General features: G+C 42.2%; 1 protein-coding gene across 7 annotated transcripts in view; it reads right to left on the bottom strand.

Moving 5' to 3' along the window:
• The window catches only part of PPP6R3 (protein phosphatase 6 regulatory subunit 3), an 84671-nt gene that overhangs the window by 34753 nt on the left and 35590 nt on the right, over window positions 1-14328 (bottom strand). For all 7 annotated transcript variants that reach the window (XM_075837687.1, XM_075837688.1, XM_075837689.1 and 4 more), the window contains exons 7-13: window positions 12297-12362; window positions 8519-8631; window positions 7736-7849; window positions 7323-7452; window positions 7046-7198; window positions 5760-5906; window positions 5611-5675 (exon numbers count right to left, since the gene is read on the bottom strand). In XM_075837687.1, coding sequence (XP_075693802.1) covers window positions 5611-5675; window positions 5760-5906; window positions 7046-7198; window positions 7323-7452; window positions 7736-7849; window positions 8519-8631; window positions 12297-12362 — 788 coding nt within the window. The remainder of the gene's footprint in view (window positions 1-5610; window positions 5676-5759; window positions 5907-7045; window positions 7199-7322; window positions 7453-7735; window positions 7850-8518; window positions 8632-12296; window positions 12363-14328) is intronic.

Here is a 14328-nt window from a genome sequence, read left to right as displayed (position 1 = left end):
TACGGATAATTAGGAAAGGAGATTTGCAGGACAGAGCAGCTAATTCTGAAGTCTGCCTGATGAAGATACCTGGAATTTTTTTATTTTTTTTTAAATCCCGGAAAAGGGAGACCGTGCAATTTCGTTGAAGGGTTCAAAAGAAGATACCTGCAGATATCGGAGAACAAAAGAACAGGGTTCACTGATAAAGCATAGACAGAGAAGGGAACCAACTCTTGAGAATATAAGTCCATTCTCAAGACCGGGTTGCAGGAAGAAGACCCCCAAGTATAAAAATAGACCATGGGGTGGAAACTGGAGACCCTAGGCTCTCCAAACCACAGCTTCAACAGTCACACTATTAAACACAACGGAGGTAAAGTGGAATGGAATAGCGGACCTTGGAAAAGGAAGTTGTGGAAAGTGCCACGGTCCATCTGCGACTAGGTTGAGCAGGTTGGCTTATCAGGTGCTGTGAGGCTAGGATTGTGGGAACTCCTTCAACTGTATCCTCCTCTTGAGGACTCTGGGTAGTAGCAGAAAGGGAGAGAAGAGATCCAGAAGAGACAACCCTTCCCAGGGAGTGACCAGGGCATCGACTGATGGCCTTGGAAACCCATGCTTTGGCCATGTAGGCTGGTACATTGCGGTTAATACAAAACATGGAGATCCACGTCTGGAGTGCCCCACTACTGGCAGATCTGAAGGAAGCCTTCCAGGTAGAGACCATTACCAAAAAAATCCAGCGATACCAGACTGAGGAATTGCCCACTCTGTAGGTTTACCAAGTGGAGAATCAAAAAGGCCTCCCACACAGTGCGCCTTGATGGTATAGATGTGGGCAACCCTGGAGAATTAGCCCAATGGGAGAGGGCCAAGAACACACATGTGCCCTGAGACGTGCTCCAGCTCGTGAGAATCGCCCCTTAGGGTATGTTCACACGAAGTCTCAAGAATGGCTGAAAATTACGGAGATGTTTTCTGAGAAAATCTGCCTCTGATTTTCAGCAGTTTACGAAGCTGAAACGTTTGAGGCTTTTTTTGGAGCAGTTTTTCTATGGACAATGAAAAACAAAAGAAAAAAAAGACGGAAGAGTTAGTGTTCCAGCAAAGGAGAGCCACCCCTGCTCATATGCCCTTGTCTACCACGAGATGAACCTTGGCTCCCCTGGTGTTAACCCCTTAATGACCAGCCTATTTTGGACCTTAATGACCAGGTCATTTTTTAAGTTTTTCCAGCGTCGCATTCCAAGAGCTATAACCTTTTTATTTTTGCGTTGACATAACTGTATAAGGTCTTGTTTTTTGCGGGACAAGTTGTATTTTTCAATAGCACCATTTTGGGGGACATATTATTTATTGATTAACTTTTATTTGGGGGGAAATAGAAAAAACCTGAAATTTCGCCACTCTTTTTCGCGTCTTAAATCAACGGCGTTTACCGTGTGATATAAATAACACAATAACTTTATTCAGCGGGTTGTTCCGATTGCAACGATACCAAATTTGTATAGTTTTTGTATGTTTTACTACTTTTACACAGTAAAAACATTTTTTTTTTCAAAATTATTTGTTTTTGTGTCTCCATATTTGAAGAGCCGTAACGTTTTTATTTTTTCGCCGATGCGGTTGTATGAGGGCTTTTTTTTTTGCGGGACGACTTGTAGTTTTTATTGGTACCATTTTGGAGTAGATGCGACTTTTTGATAACTTATCACATTTTTTTAATTTTCCCATAGTTTTTTATTACATTTTTTACGGCGTTCACCGTGCGGGTTAAATAATGTAATCGATTTATAGTCGGGGTCGTTACGGACGCGGCGATACCAAATATGTGTAACTTTTTAACTTTATTTTGTTTTTTTAATAGTAAAGCATTTTGTGAGGGGAAAAGCTGTGTTTTTCATTTTTTTTCACATTTTTTTTTTAAATGAACTTTATTAAACTTTTTTTTAACTTTTTTACTACTCCCATTAGGACTATAATATGCAATTCTGCGATCGCATTTATAATACACTGCAATACTTTTGTATTGCAGTGTATTACGGCATGATCTAGCAGGCATTCACTCCAGGCAGACCTGGGGGCCTTTATTAGACCCCCAGCTGCCATTGGAGACACAGACACTCGGCGATCGTATCGCCGGGTGTCGGTGGGGGGAGAGAGGGAGCTCCCTCACTCTCTCCAAAACCACTCAGATGCGGTGCTCGCTATTGCGCACCGCATCTGAGGGGTTAAACGGGTGAGATCGATACTAATATCGATCTCACCCGGCAGAGCAGGGACGCTCCCAGCCCTCAGCTGCCTCTAGCAGCTGAGAGCAGGGAGATTTGACAGCTCCCTGCTCTGTAAACTTATTCCGATGCCGCGACGTAAAAAAAGTCTATGGCATCGGAATAAGGCCAGTTAGTGACCGACGTAGAAACACGATGGGCCGCCGGTCACTAACGGGTTGAAGGTCATTCCCAGAAATTCCATACACTGAACTGGGACTAAGGAGGGCTCTGTTGATGTACCACCTGAAACTTTTCAACATGTCCAGGGTAATGACGCTGAAACCGGTGTCCTCTCAGAAAGGGCCTTCACCAAGAGGTTATCCAGATAAAGGATGACAGCATCTCCCCTGGCAAGGAGGATCACTGTTCGTGTGGCCAGGACCTTGAAGATCCTTGGAGCAGTCGGCAAGACCATTGGGAAGGGCGCCAAAATGGAAATGTTGAACAGCAAAACGAAGGAAACGTTGGTGGCCCTTTGCAAAATAAACGCTGAGGTAAGTATCGTGAATGACTATGGAATAAAATACCTTCTTGTTCTAGCAATGCGACCACTGACCGAGGGGGATTCCGCGCAAAAAAAAAAAAAAAGTCAGTGGGTCAGTTTCTTTAGATCCAGGATGGGTCTGTCCTTTTTGGGTACCATGAAGAGATTAGAGACTACTCCTAAAAACCAGTTCCAAATGAAACTATCCTTTCCTGGACAAGAGAACAAATAGCCTGAAAAAAAAAAAAAAAAAAAAAAGAGCACCATCTGGTGCCTGAGGTGAAGTTGACAATTCTTAGCCATTCCCCCCCAAGTCTATTTTGTACCCTGTCGATATTTGGGATGGCAATCGGTTCAAATACTCAACCACAGAGTAGGAGTCTGGCAATGACTTCTAGGGTCTGGGAAAAGCCGGTAGAGGGGAATCCTGGGATGTTTTGGATTGCAGGTACTGTGGGCAAAAAGAGGTCAAGCTCGCCACACGTGAAATTTTTTACAGATGCCACAAGCATAGTAGTTAACTCGACACTTAGGCTGGCTGCCTGCTGGGGTCCTCCCTAAAGACATGCTACAAAGGAAAGAGACAGACAATTATTAGTGTCTGAGGGAAGAGTTGACAACTGGTGGAACCCCACCTAGGACCAAAAATTTTTTGTAACCTGCAACAGTAAGAATTGAGCCCACAGGGCTGGCATATCAGACTCCAGTCAAGCTGCAGATGAAAGGTTTTAAACTGTCTGTAGTCAAGCATCTGAGGTGAAACTGGTGGACACCGCAGGAAAGAAAGAACGTCCCTGGAATCCAACACTTTGAAGCGACAGTCCAGCACAACAGGAAGCAGCCCCCAACACAGCCAGATCAGCATACCAAGAAGTACTATAGGATGGAAAATGACACGTGACGCGAGTGGGTGGCGCAACAGCCCAGGCCGATAAGAATTCTGGTGCTAAATTTAACAGTGGCGCTGCTCGAATGAGCAGCGCATGCTACAGTGGTCCAGGGGTAGTCTGGGAAGTGAAAAAAAAAAAAGCCCCCAAACACTATGGATACTGGCACTTCACCTGCAGAAAAAGGTCAGGGGACCAGCGGTGAAGGAAGTGCAGTGGTGAGGACTGCCTGGTTTCTCAGGACATGCAGGGTTTTGACTAGGCTAGCAGTCCAGGCAGACAACCCATCGGGAGCTAAGGCGAAAAACAAACCTAAAATACATAGCAGACCTGAGAATCACGACGCTAGGCGAAGATGGATTAAAGGTGTTTTCCAGCCAGTAGAAATTGATGGCCTATTCTCAGGATAGGCCATCAATAGCTGATGTGTCGGGGTCCGACTACCAGGACCCCCGCCGATCAGCTGTTATGAAGGGGGTGCAGCGCTCACATGAGCGATGCCTCCCCTTCATTTCTACTTGCTCACTGTGAATCTTTGACACTCATTTAGTGGCGATTCACAGGTATTGCAGCCTTTTCTCCCATTCACTTCAAGCGTTGAACATTCACAGTGAGCAAGTAGAAATGAAGGGGAAGCAGCGCTCGTACCAGCGCTGCACCACCTTAAAAACAGCTGATCGGTAGTGGTCCCGGGGGCAGGACCCCAACCCATCAGATATTGATGGCCTATCCTAAGGTTAGGCCAACAATTTTTACTGGCTGGAAAATCCCTTTAAAGAGACTGTCAGCACATAAGTGCCCTATCTCCTACATAAGGAGATCAGCGCTATAATGTAGGTGACAGCAGTGCTTTTTATTTAGAAAAACAATCAATATTTACCACGTTACTAGCGATTTTAGCTTTATGCTAATTACTTTCTTAATGCACAACTGGGCGTGTTTTTACTTTGCCCACTTGGTCTAGAGGAGTGTATGACGCTGACCAATCAGCGTCACACACGTCTCTCCATTCATTTAGTCAGCGCATAGGGATCCTGCTAGATCAGTATGTGCGGTCTTCTACGGACACATTAACGTTACTGAAGTGTTTAGACAGTGAATAGACATTCCTTCCAGCCAGGACGGGATGTCTATTCACAATCCCAACACTTCGTTAACGTTTGTGGTACTTACAGCACAGCAAGCGTAATCTCTGTAACCTGTCATTTACTGCGTGATCTCACGAGATTACGCTTGCTCTGCTGTAAGTACCACAGAAACGTTAGTGAAGTGCCGGGATTGTGAATAGACATAATCGTCCTGGCTGGAAGGAATGTCTATTCACTGTCTAAACACTTCAGTAACGTTAATGTGTCAGTATAAGACAGCGCATACTGATCTAGTAGGTGAAAATGAATGGAGAGAAGTGTATGACACCGATTGGTCAGCGTCCTACACTCCTCTGTACAACGCCCACTTGGTCTCAAGTAAAAACACGCCCAGTTGGGCATTAAGAAAGTAATTAGCATAAAGCTAAAATCGCTAATAACGTGGTAAAAATAGATAGTTTTTCTAAATAAAAAGCACTGCTGTCACCTACATTACAGCGCCCATCTCCTTATGTAGGATATAAGGCACTTATGTGGTTACAGAGCCTCTAAGCCATTGTCTGTGGGATCGGTATGGCCTGTCTAGATAAAGTCAAGATTCTTTCCTAAATAGTGTCAACCACCTAGTGGCAAAGGGTCTATACCCGTGGTGTGGTGTCCAACGATAACGCAAAATAAATATTTCCAGTTTTCTATCAGAGCTTGATGGAATAGTCATCTAGATTCATGAGAAGGGCACAGAGAAACAAAGTACACAAGATTTAGAGCTGAGTAGCAGAGCGATGCCTATACAATATAATGGAAACAAAAGTTTGCTGGTCTTAAAGGACCTGTGTCTGAGAAACAGTTTTGTCACGGACACCAGCCGTGTGCGCTTTAGAAATAAAATTACTTACTGTCTCTTTTCATTCAAGGCCCATGCTTCAAGTATTCTGTCTATTAAGTGGCATTTCAAAAAGAGCTGGAAGAGAATTAAAAAAGACATAAGAACATTTTTTTGGCAGCAGGGTGGATAATATATTCAGCTGCCTGAATGGGGACATACATGTTTTAATAAGATGTGGTCTCCTGCAGCATTCGGCTCACTAATTGTGCTGTCTGGACTCTCACAAGGACTAGCGAGAATCAAAGCAATGCAGATTTCCACTTGTGTGTGAAGAAAATTGTTCCATGTGTATTTGAAAAACATATCCTACCAAGAAAGGGAAATATGAAAATCTATTATTACACAGAAGAACTACATGTTCAATTTGGATGTAGCGGTTAGGTAAAATTTAATCACACGTACCAAAACCAGAATGTTTGGATTAAGGGAAGAATCAGATTATTACTGTCAGCCTGTAATATTAGACCATCAATAATGTTGTAACCCCTTGGCACACTGACAAATTTACATCATGGAAAATCCATGACACACTGTCAAGTAATACACTGCCAGGCAATAATGCTTTTGAAAACACTATTGCAGATTTGCTGTTTTTTTATTTTGCGGTTATCTGTATTCCAAAACGGTGGGAATAAAAACTATATCTCGTCCCGCAAAAAACATGCCATCAGCTGTGCCGAAAGGGAAATTAGTTAGTCTCTTGGAATGTGACAAACTAGGCTGGACCTTAATGGGTTAAAGAACATCTAAACTACAGAGCAAAACATTCTAGCCAATCACAAAACCACTTCTGTTTATTATGCAAAAGACCGTTAATATGAAACATAGTAAGACTGACAGGAGCAAGCCTAGACCGGGATTAACATTTTCGTTAAACTAGACAGTGGCCAAAAAAAAGGTTTCTTTAAACGGCATCCAGTAATCCAGAAAGTCTGATAATCCCAACACTTCCAGAACTGCAACATGGACATCAATAAGCAATTAAAGTAAGCCTAGTCCATACAGTGCAGTTTGATAAACATAAAAAAATTAGCCAAAAGCCAAACTTGGATCAAAAGTATGAAAATACCGATCTAATATTGTATACATTCCTGGTTTGTTTTTTTCTTTTATTGTAAATTACAAGCTTTGCCGATTTTTTCCCCCCTCATCGTTGCATTTGGACAATTTTATTTTCCCCGTCTATATAGCTGTATTAATGTTAGTCTTTTGCAGGACAACTTGTAGTTTTCATTGGCAGCATTTTGGGGTTTATACAGTTTAAACTCTTAGGTGCCACGGTTAATAGTTCCAACGGCCAGAATCGGAGTGCTCAGATTTTGGCCGTTGTAGTAGGATTTTTGCTGTATATCACAGCTGTGCCTGGGCATCCCTGCACTGCATATTTACAGCATGGTGCAGGAAGGTGTTAAAGGGGCCGATTGATTTAGAAAGAAAATACTTACCAAAATAACTCCTATAGTATTCAACTCTATTAACTCCATATTGATGCTGCGTGTGTTAGTCTGTAGTAGACTGGCTATAAGTCGGATCACATGTAACCGAGTGTTCCCTACAGGTGGATCTAATACTCCCCATGTTGTCTTCATGACATCAGTCTAAAAAGTTGAAATGGAGGAAAAAAAGTGAGAAAGATAAAACTCTTAACATGTCCTAACGCTTATGAGCAATAAACTTGAGCTACCAAAACCAATAGCTACACAAACAAGAAAAGAAAATTACTTTTGGAGGGTCTAGAAGGAGCTGGTGAAAGGACGGAAGCTTTTCCTGAATGGCAGTCAGAACTGTTCTGTTAACCGAAAAGGCAGAATGGTTGAGTCCTGGGGGGCAAAGGTCTATGTGCCCTTCAAATCTGAAACAAATGAGGGGGAGAAAAAAAAATACGCTCTTTAATACACACAATTGGTAAGAAAACTATAAGCGACCATGTTAAAAAAATAAATACATATACAAAATATTAAAAAAGTCACGTCGTGGTAATACTGCTATTTAACTGCAAATCACAGGCATAGAAATGTCACCAGTGTCCATCAGGAAAGTTTGTTTATTCTCTCATAAAGACCCACTACAAGCAGCAGCCATCTACCAAAGTGAATATCAAATAAAAACAAAACAAATCAAAATTTTGGACTTACGCTGGCCGTCTAGTTTCTAGCAGAGTGAGCAGTATTTGGATTGCACTGACGATAGCAGACTCATTCTTCTCTTTCAAAAATATATTTGACAATAACTGTTCTAAAATTTCTTGCCTACAGATTAAAGAAAAAAAAAAGTTAAAACGTGAAAAAAGTATAAATAGATTTTCTTTTACCACAACGCCTGAAGAGGCAAACATCCCTCTAGGCCCTTAGGACCATAAAAAGTAATCCGTTGTCTACCAAGTAATCCAGCCTTACTTACACTTGAGGACTTTCAAAATGGGTGTCACATGCACCTTTTCAAAGATGCTGACTGGCTGAGAAGGGACCATGTGATACAACCTTTCACTCCAAAGTCAGGTAGTGCTTTTTTCCCCCAGACACCCAGCAGTGTCACAGGGATATGCAAATTGACCATACATTTAGGCTGGCCATACATTTGACAATTGGTTGTGTAAAGGATACGAGGTCTTCAGACAACCAAAAGCCCTCAATATCACATGTTGAAAAACCATTGCTGCAAGGACACAAATTTCTATATACCAGTGCACTGGCACCGAAGCTTGAGAGTAGTCACATATCATTGAAAATGTACAGCGCCATCTACCGGGGAAAACTATTGCATCCAGTATCGCTATAGATACAATGAATGAAACCCAGTATCAAAGATCTGTTCTATTAATATTCAATGCATAGCCAATTTTATTAGCGGGATAATCATATTAAGACTGGATAGTTCTCTCATAATTCATAAATATCTTTTATAGTTAAATTGCATACTTCTCTAGTGTAGCCAGAAGAGGGTCTGGTTCCGGGCTGTTCTGAACTTGTAACATCTGATCTCTGCTCAGACGTATGATTTCACAAAGGGACTGTGATGCATTTGAATGTCTCTGCAAGACAGAAAAGTACTTCAACATCCCACACCAATGCAGTTCATAAAGATAACGCCCGGGGGGGGGGGGGGGGGATAAAAACACATTTCAACATTTCAAATAAGAGCCTTCATAGACCCTAATGTTTTTGCCAGATTTCTGTCGTGTAGGATCGTCATACCACCAGAAACTGGACTTAGATGCCGATACTTTGTGTAGTATTGCGATTCCATACCAAGATGATACTTTGCCAATTATACATAGTTACATAGTTAGTACGGCTGAAAAAAGACACATGTCCATCAATTATAAAATAAAAATTTCCATTTTCGGATGGGGCACGGTATGAACTTTGAACCTCCATGTGCTTTACATTAATTGTAATTAACCACATAATGTTTCTCAGTCATAATGGACAACATTGGGTTAATGGGTGAGGTACATGGGGTTAATTACTATTAATGTCTGGCACATAGTACTAGATTCATAACACCTTGTGCCTCCCACTAATAAGTGAAAGAAAGCAGGTTTTTTGCGCTGGTTTTTATTACAGCGTATACATCATAAATGGCGCGATAAATTTGTTGTGCAGATTACGGTCACGAAGATACCGAATGTGTGTATGTTTTATGTATTGAGACTTAAATAAAAAAATATATAAAAAAAACCACTTTACAATAAACATTTTTTATTTGCTTTTCTATTTTTAAACTTTAAAGTAATGTTAATTTAATGTACTGGCATATATCTACTGTATGCCCCAACAGGAAACCCGGTCAGACAGCCCTGGGGTCCTTCAATGTACCCTGGGCTGTCTGCCATATATGGTATTGTCCCTCTATCGCGTCATAGGGATTTCCTGCGCCTGGATCCAAGGGGCATCCCCTTCTCATTTTCAAACCATTGCATGAGGCAGTCCGCTTGGATCGTGGCATTCAAGGGAATAGAGGCGGCAGTCAGAGGCTTTTCTGATCTCTGCCGTTAGAGCGGTGCTGCAGCTGTGTAATACAGACATTACCCTGTTCCTGACAAGTGTGCGCACGCAGTTAGCGTAATGTCATGTGGCCGGCGCTGCACTAATGAGCGGCGGCGCAGACACTGAAGAACGAACATGGGGGTGTTTTGCAGGGCGCCCGCCATATTCTGTCCTCAATGCCGGCGATACATCACGCTGACCACGCGCGCACTATTGTCAGGATCGGGGAATTGGCTGTATTACACAGCCACAGCCCTGCTCTGACTACATTCATGTGTTACAATACTAAGCTGTACGACCGCACAGCTTAGTATCTAAATACATGCATTAATTGTATTGAAAGGTTTCAGGGTGCACGGCATCAAACTAGTATCACTATTTCGATGCATCGTGCAACCCTACTCTGGTGTATGTTCAACGTAGAAGCGTGGAATGCTCCCAACACATACGCCAAACATATCCGCAACATATAATAGGACACTATTTTGGCATATCAGGCCTATGTCATACAATTCCATATTTAAGGGGTATATGGCTATTTGGTGTGAAAAGAGCCTTAACCAGTGTCTAGGGGCTTTGTCTCATCCCGCTTTCCCTGTATACACACTCCAACAGTGCCTAAAATATCAGTCTGTTCCCTTCCTCATTTCCAGTGATAGGTCCAGCATAGTGAGTTTCTATAGTACACGGATACAATGTGGAGGTAGCAATCTTGCAAAATGTTGACAACAGTCACTTCACTGACAAGTGTAAGTCTCCAATTAATTATTTGGGAAAAGAAAACGCAAGTTAATCATTTAAATACAATTAAAGTTATTGCGTAAAAGATGGAGCTTCTCCTGCAAGGCTCCAGATTTTTTTTTATATAGTTGCAAATGCATCCACAAATTGCTACTAAAATGGTGACTGCAGCCACTGCTTGCTGTATACCTGTACTGCCTCCAGATGCAAAAAAAAATGTAATTGAAAAAATAAAAATAAAAAAGTTAATTTGCTAGGAAAATTACCAACATGTAATGTTTTTTTGATCACCAGATGAAAAATCATGTGGCTCCAAAATTTTTAGATTTAGGAGGCAAAACACGTGCGGAAATTCTGAATCGGATTCTGCAGCATGTCAAAACGCTGCAGATTTTCCCGATATGGTTTATTCGTGAAACTTACTTTAGGTTAGTGGTAAGTTTGTCAAAATATTGTTTGTGAAAAATTTCTTGTAAGGCCTCATGCACACAAACGTATTTTTGTCACACGTATTCGACCCGTATTCCACCAGTATTTACGGACAAGTAAATACGGGTCCGGTGTCACCAATATTCCACCCGTATTTACAGACCAGTTTTCTCTGCACTAATCGGCAGCCCCTTCTCTCCATCACTGCTGAAAAGAGAGAAGGGGCAGCCGTTTTGGGCAGAGTTTACGCAGTGATTGAAAGAAGTTCATACGTACCGTTGTCTTGGTGACGCGTTCCTCTTTTGACATCCAGTCCGATCTCCCTGGATGACAGCAGTCCATGTGACCGCTGCAGCCTGTGATTGGCTGCAGCAGTCACATGGGATGAAACGTCATCCCGGGAGGCCGGACTTGAGGAAGGAGCAGGTAAGTTAACTTTTAATACTATTAACTCCAGCGGTAGTCACTGTCCCGGGTGCTGAAAGAGTTACTGCCGATCAGTTAACTTTCAGCACCCTGGACAGTGACTATCCCCTGACGTCGCCTAGCAACGCTCCTGTAATTACGGGAGCCCCATAGACTTATATGGGCCTGCCCGTGCCGTTATTACGGCCTGAAATAGGACACGTTCTATATTTTTTAACGGCACGGGCACCTTCCCTAAGCATACAGGAAGGTACCCGTGGCCAATAGAAGTCTATGGGCCCGTAATTACAGGCGTTTTTACGTTCGTGTGCATGAGGCCCAAGACAGATACTTAAACGTTAGTAATACCACACAAACTTGTTACCATAGGTCTGCCTTATGTTTGCATAATGACTTAAGTCTAATTATTTTTAAGGGTGTTAGAAGGCTTAAAGAATGAAAAAAATAAAATAGCTTTTGACATGTGAGTATTGTTCAGTGGTTCTGCGCACCGAGACCCCCACCGATCGCTAAAACGAAGAGGCAGAACCGTTTGGGCGAGCGCGGTTCTGCTTGGTTTCTTTTCAGCCAGTGCCATTATTTAGCTATGCCAGGTCTTTTTTTTAACTGAATTTTTTTTATGGTTGGCCGGTCAAGATTATTATTAGTTCAACTGCAGTGATCGATGGGAGGGGTTAACAAAACGGTAAACCTCAAAACACACGGAAACCAGCATATGCCAACACTACCTGACATTCTTACTCCCACCCTCAGTAGCTCAGTAGTAACTTCAATGCTTTGCTTCCCCCTCCCCTCCCAATAGTCACAGCAGTGCTTTAACTATTGTTGGGGTGGGGGGGGGGGCTGTCGGAGAAAAGTCCCTCACTCCATTGAAAGTGCAGCAAACAGTTGCTGTGAGCACTATTCGTCCGAGCAGAAGTTCCCTGTGACTACCTCTGTCAGAAAAAGCAGATGTGATTGGTTGTTATGGGGTTCTGCTCCAATATAGTTTGAACCAGCTTTTACATTTCCTTTGCTAGGTTTATACAAAAGAGTTTAAAATTACATAAAGCTGATCATTGCTACAAAATAAAACAAACTCCTGGTTATATTACATTTATATAATACTTACATCTTCATCCTGAGTGGGGTGAACTAACTCTACAAGTCTCTGAATTATCTTCTCTTCATTAAGCCACTGCAGAAGAAATATAATAATAACTTGAGAATGTTCTGGTACAATAGAAATTGTATAGGTTTTAAAGACAAAATGACAAGCAAAAATGTTGAATAGAAAGATCAAATGAACTAATCAAAGTTCAAAAACCTTCTGTAACCCAAGTAAAGCGATGTTCAAACTGCGTTTTTGACTTCCGTTTAACACATGGCAGAAAAATCTCCCATTGTACATGTAAAAACGGAGGCTATGACTGATGCCTAACAGTGCCATCTGTCACTCAAATTATAGCATTAGTTTAACAGATACAGCATGAAGTGGATGACGGATGCCTCTGTTTAGGCATCAGTCACAGCTTCTCGGGAAGCTCCAGAGGTGTAACTATCCATATAAAGGCTGTTCTTCATGGCTAGGAGGACGAAACACATGGGGAAGTAGTCAAGCTGCGCCTCATACACGTGCCTACAACTTCTGAGTGAGCGCACTTACCTCCTCATTCATGATGTCCATACTCCTTTCGTGATTTCCCTAACCTTTGTGCCTCCCCCACCCAAACAACAATACCCCAACCATTTATCTACAACAGGAAAGCTCCAATGACGTATTTGGCCCTATATGGACAGTTACATCACTAGGCTTACTCCCGGAAACTCCAGTGATGTAGCTTCCATGGACTAAAGGCGCAGAACGGCCACTCACTACCTCTGTCAGGGAAGTACCAGCGCAATAGAAGCAAAAACTAAATCCGCAACACTAGAATTTGATTGCGTTTTTTTAGCTTCCCCATTAAATTCAGTAGGGAAAATACACAACAAATCTGCTCATTCAGTTATAGGAATGGATATGGTGTGAATTTAAAAATCTGCACCACGGATTAATTCCTGCAGTATATAATATGTAAAAGAAAAAACCTCTTCCAATTGCCTGCTACTGTATTCCACTGCAGGTTCTCTGTCCGCAAATCCGGATGGAAACGTGTGGACCTAGCCTTCGACTACATGAAAACATTGCGTAGTTTGCTGTGGAAAATTCGTACCAAAACGCAGAAGAGTCGCAGGTAAGAAAACTCCTAAATCTGGAGTTTTTCGGTCCGGTGCGCTTTTCAGTGTGTTCTCATGCTGCGGGTTTTGGTGCGATTTTCCACAGCACTAGGCAGAAACCGCACGTAATACACAAGTGTGCATTGAGCCTTATTCATACGAGTGTATTTCATGTCCGTGTGCTGTCAGGTTTTTTTTCACGGCTATTCACACATGCATTTTGCACGCAGCATGTGTCCGTTGCGTGAAACTTACTGCACGTCCTATATTGGTGCGTTTTTGCGCACCACACAGCCCATTGAAGTCAATGGGTGCGTGGAAGAAACGGACAGAACACGGACGTCATCCGAGTGCGGTCTATGATTCACACAATTGCGGAAGAAAAACACCTACTTCAGTTGTATTGCAAAAATGACAGTACTGCAGTGCAAGAAAAAAAAAAAATTAGTGAGTTTTTATGCGCGCAAAACGGACTCGTTCGCGTGAAGGTCTTACAGCGAGCCTGCAGCCATAAAAACAGTTGTTTTTTTTCCCCCTTTCACAAAACGCTTTACTGATTTGCAGTCTTTATACCACGCAATGTACAGTAATCTAATGTAGGAAATACTAAAGACAGCCACACACTCACCCACACATTAAATCATGCAAGATAACCCCATAGATCCAATATGTATAGGGCATCTATGTACATGGATCCCAAAAAGAGATCTGTACCAGAAAACCAACAGTTATACATTCTGCTATTTTTGGTGTGGTTGAGAAGGAATATAACCAGCTTTAAGGGGTTTGCCATCAGAGACATTTATGGCATATCCACAGAGCTGTAGTTTCTATTGATACCATTTTGGGCTACATGAGACTTTTTGATCACTAATTTTATTTTTTGTGGGATATGAAGGGACCAAAAAACAGCGATTGCGTTCACAGTGCGGGTTAAATAAAAGGTA

Source organism: Rhinoderma darwinii, chromosome 9 (genome assembly GCF_050947455.1).
Source record: "Rhinoderma darwinii isolate aRhiDar2 chromosome 9, aRhiDar2.hap1, whole genome shotgun sequence".
Taxonomy (NCBI): Eukaryota; Metazoa; Chordata; class Amphibia; order Anura; family Rhinodermatidae; genus Rhinoderma; species Rhinoderma darwinii.
Note: the sequence above shows the minus strand (reverse complement) of the source record. Positions and strands in the feature narration are given on the sequence as shown.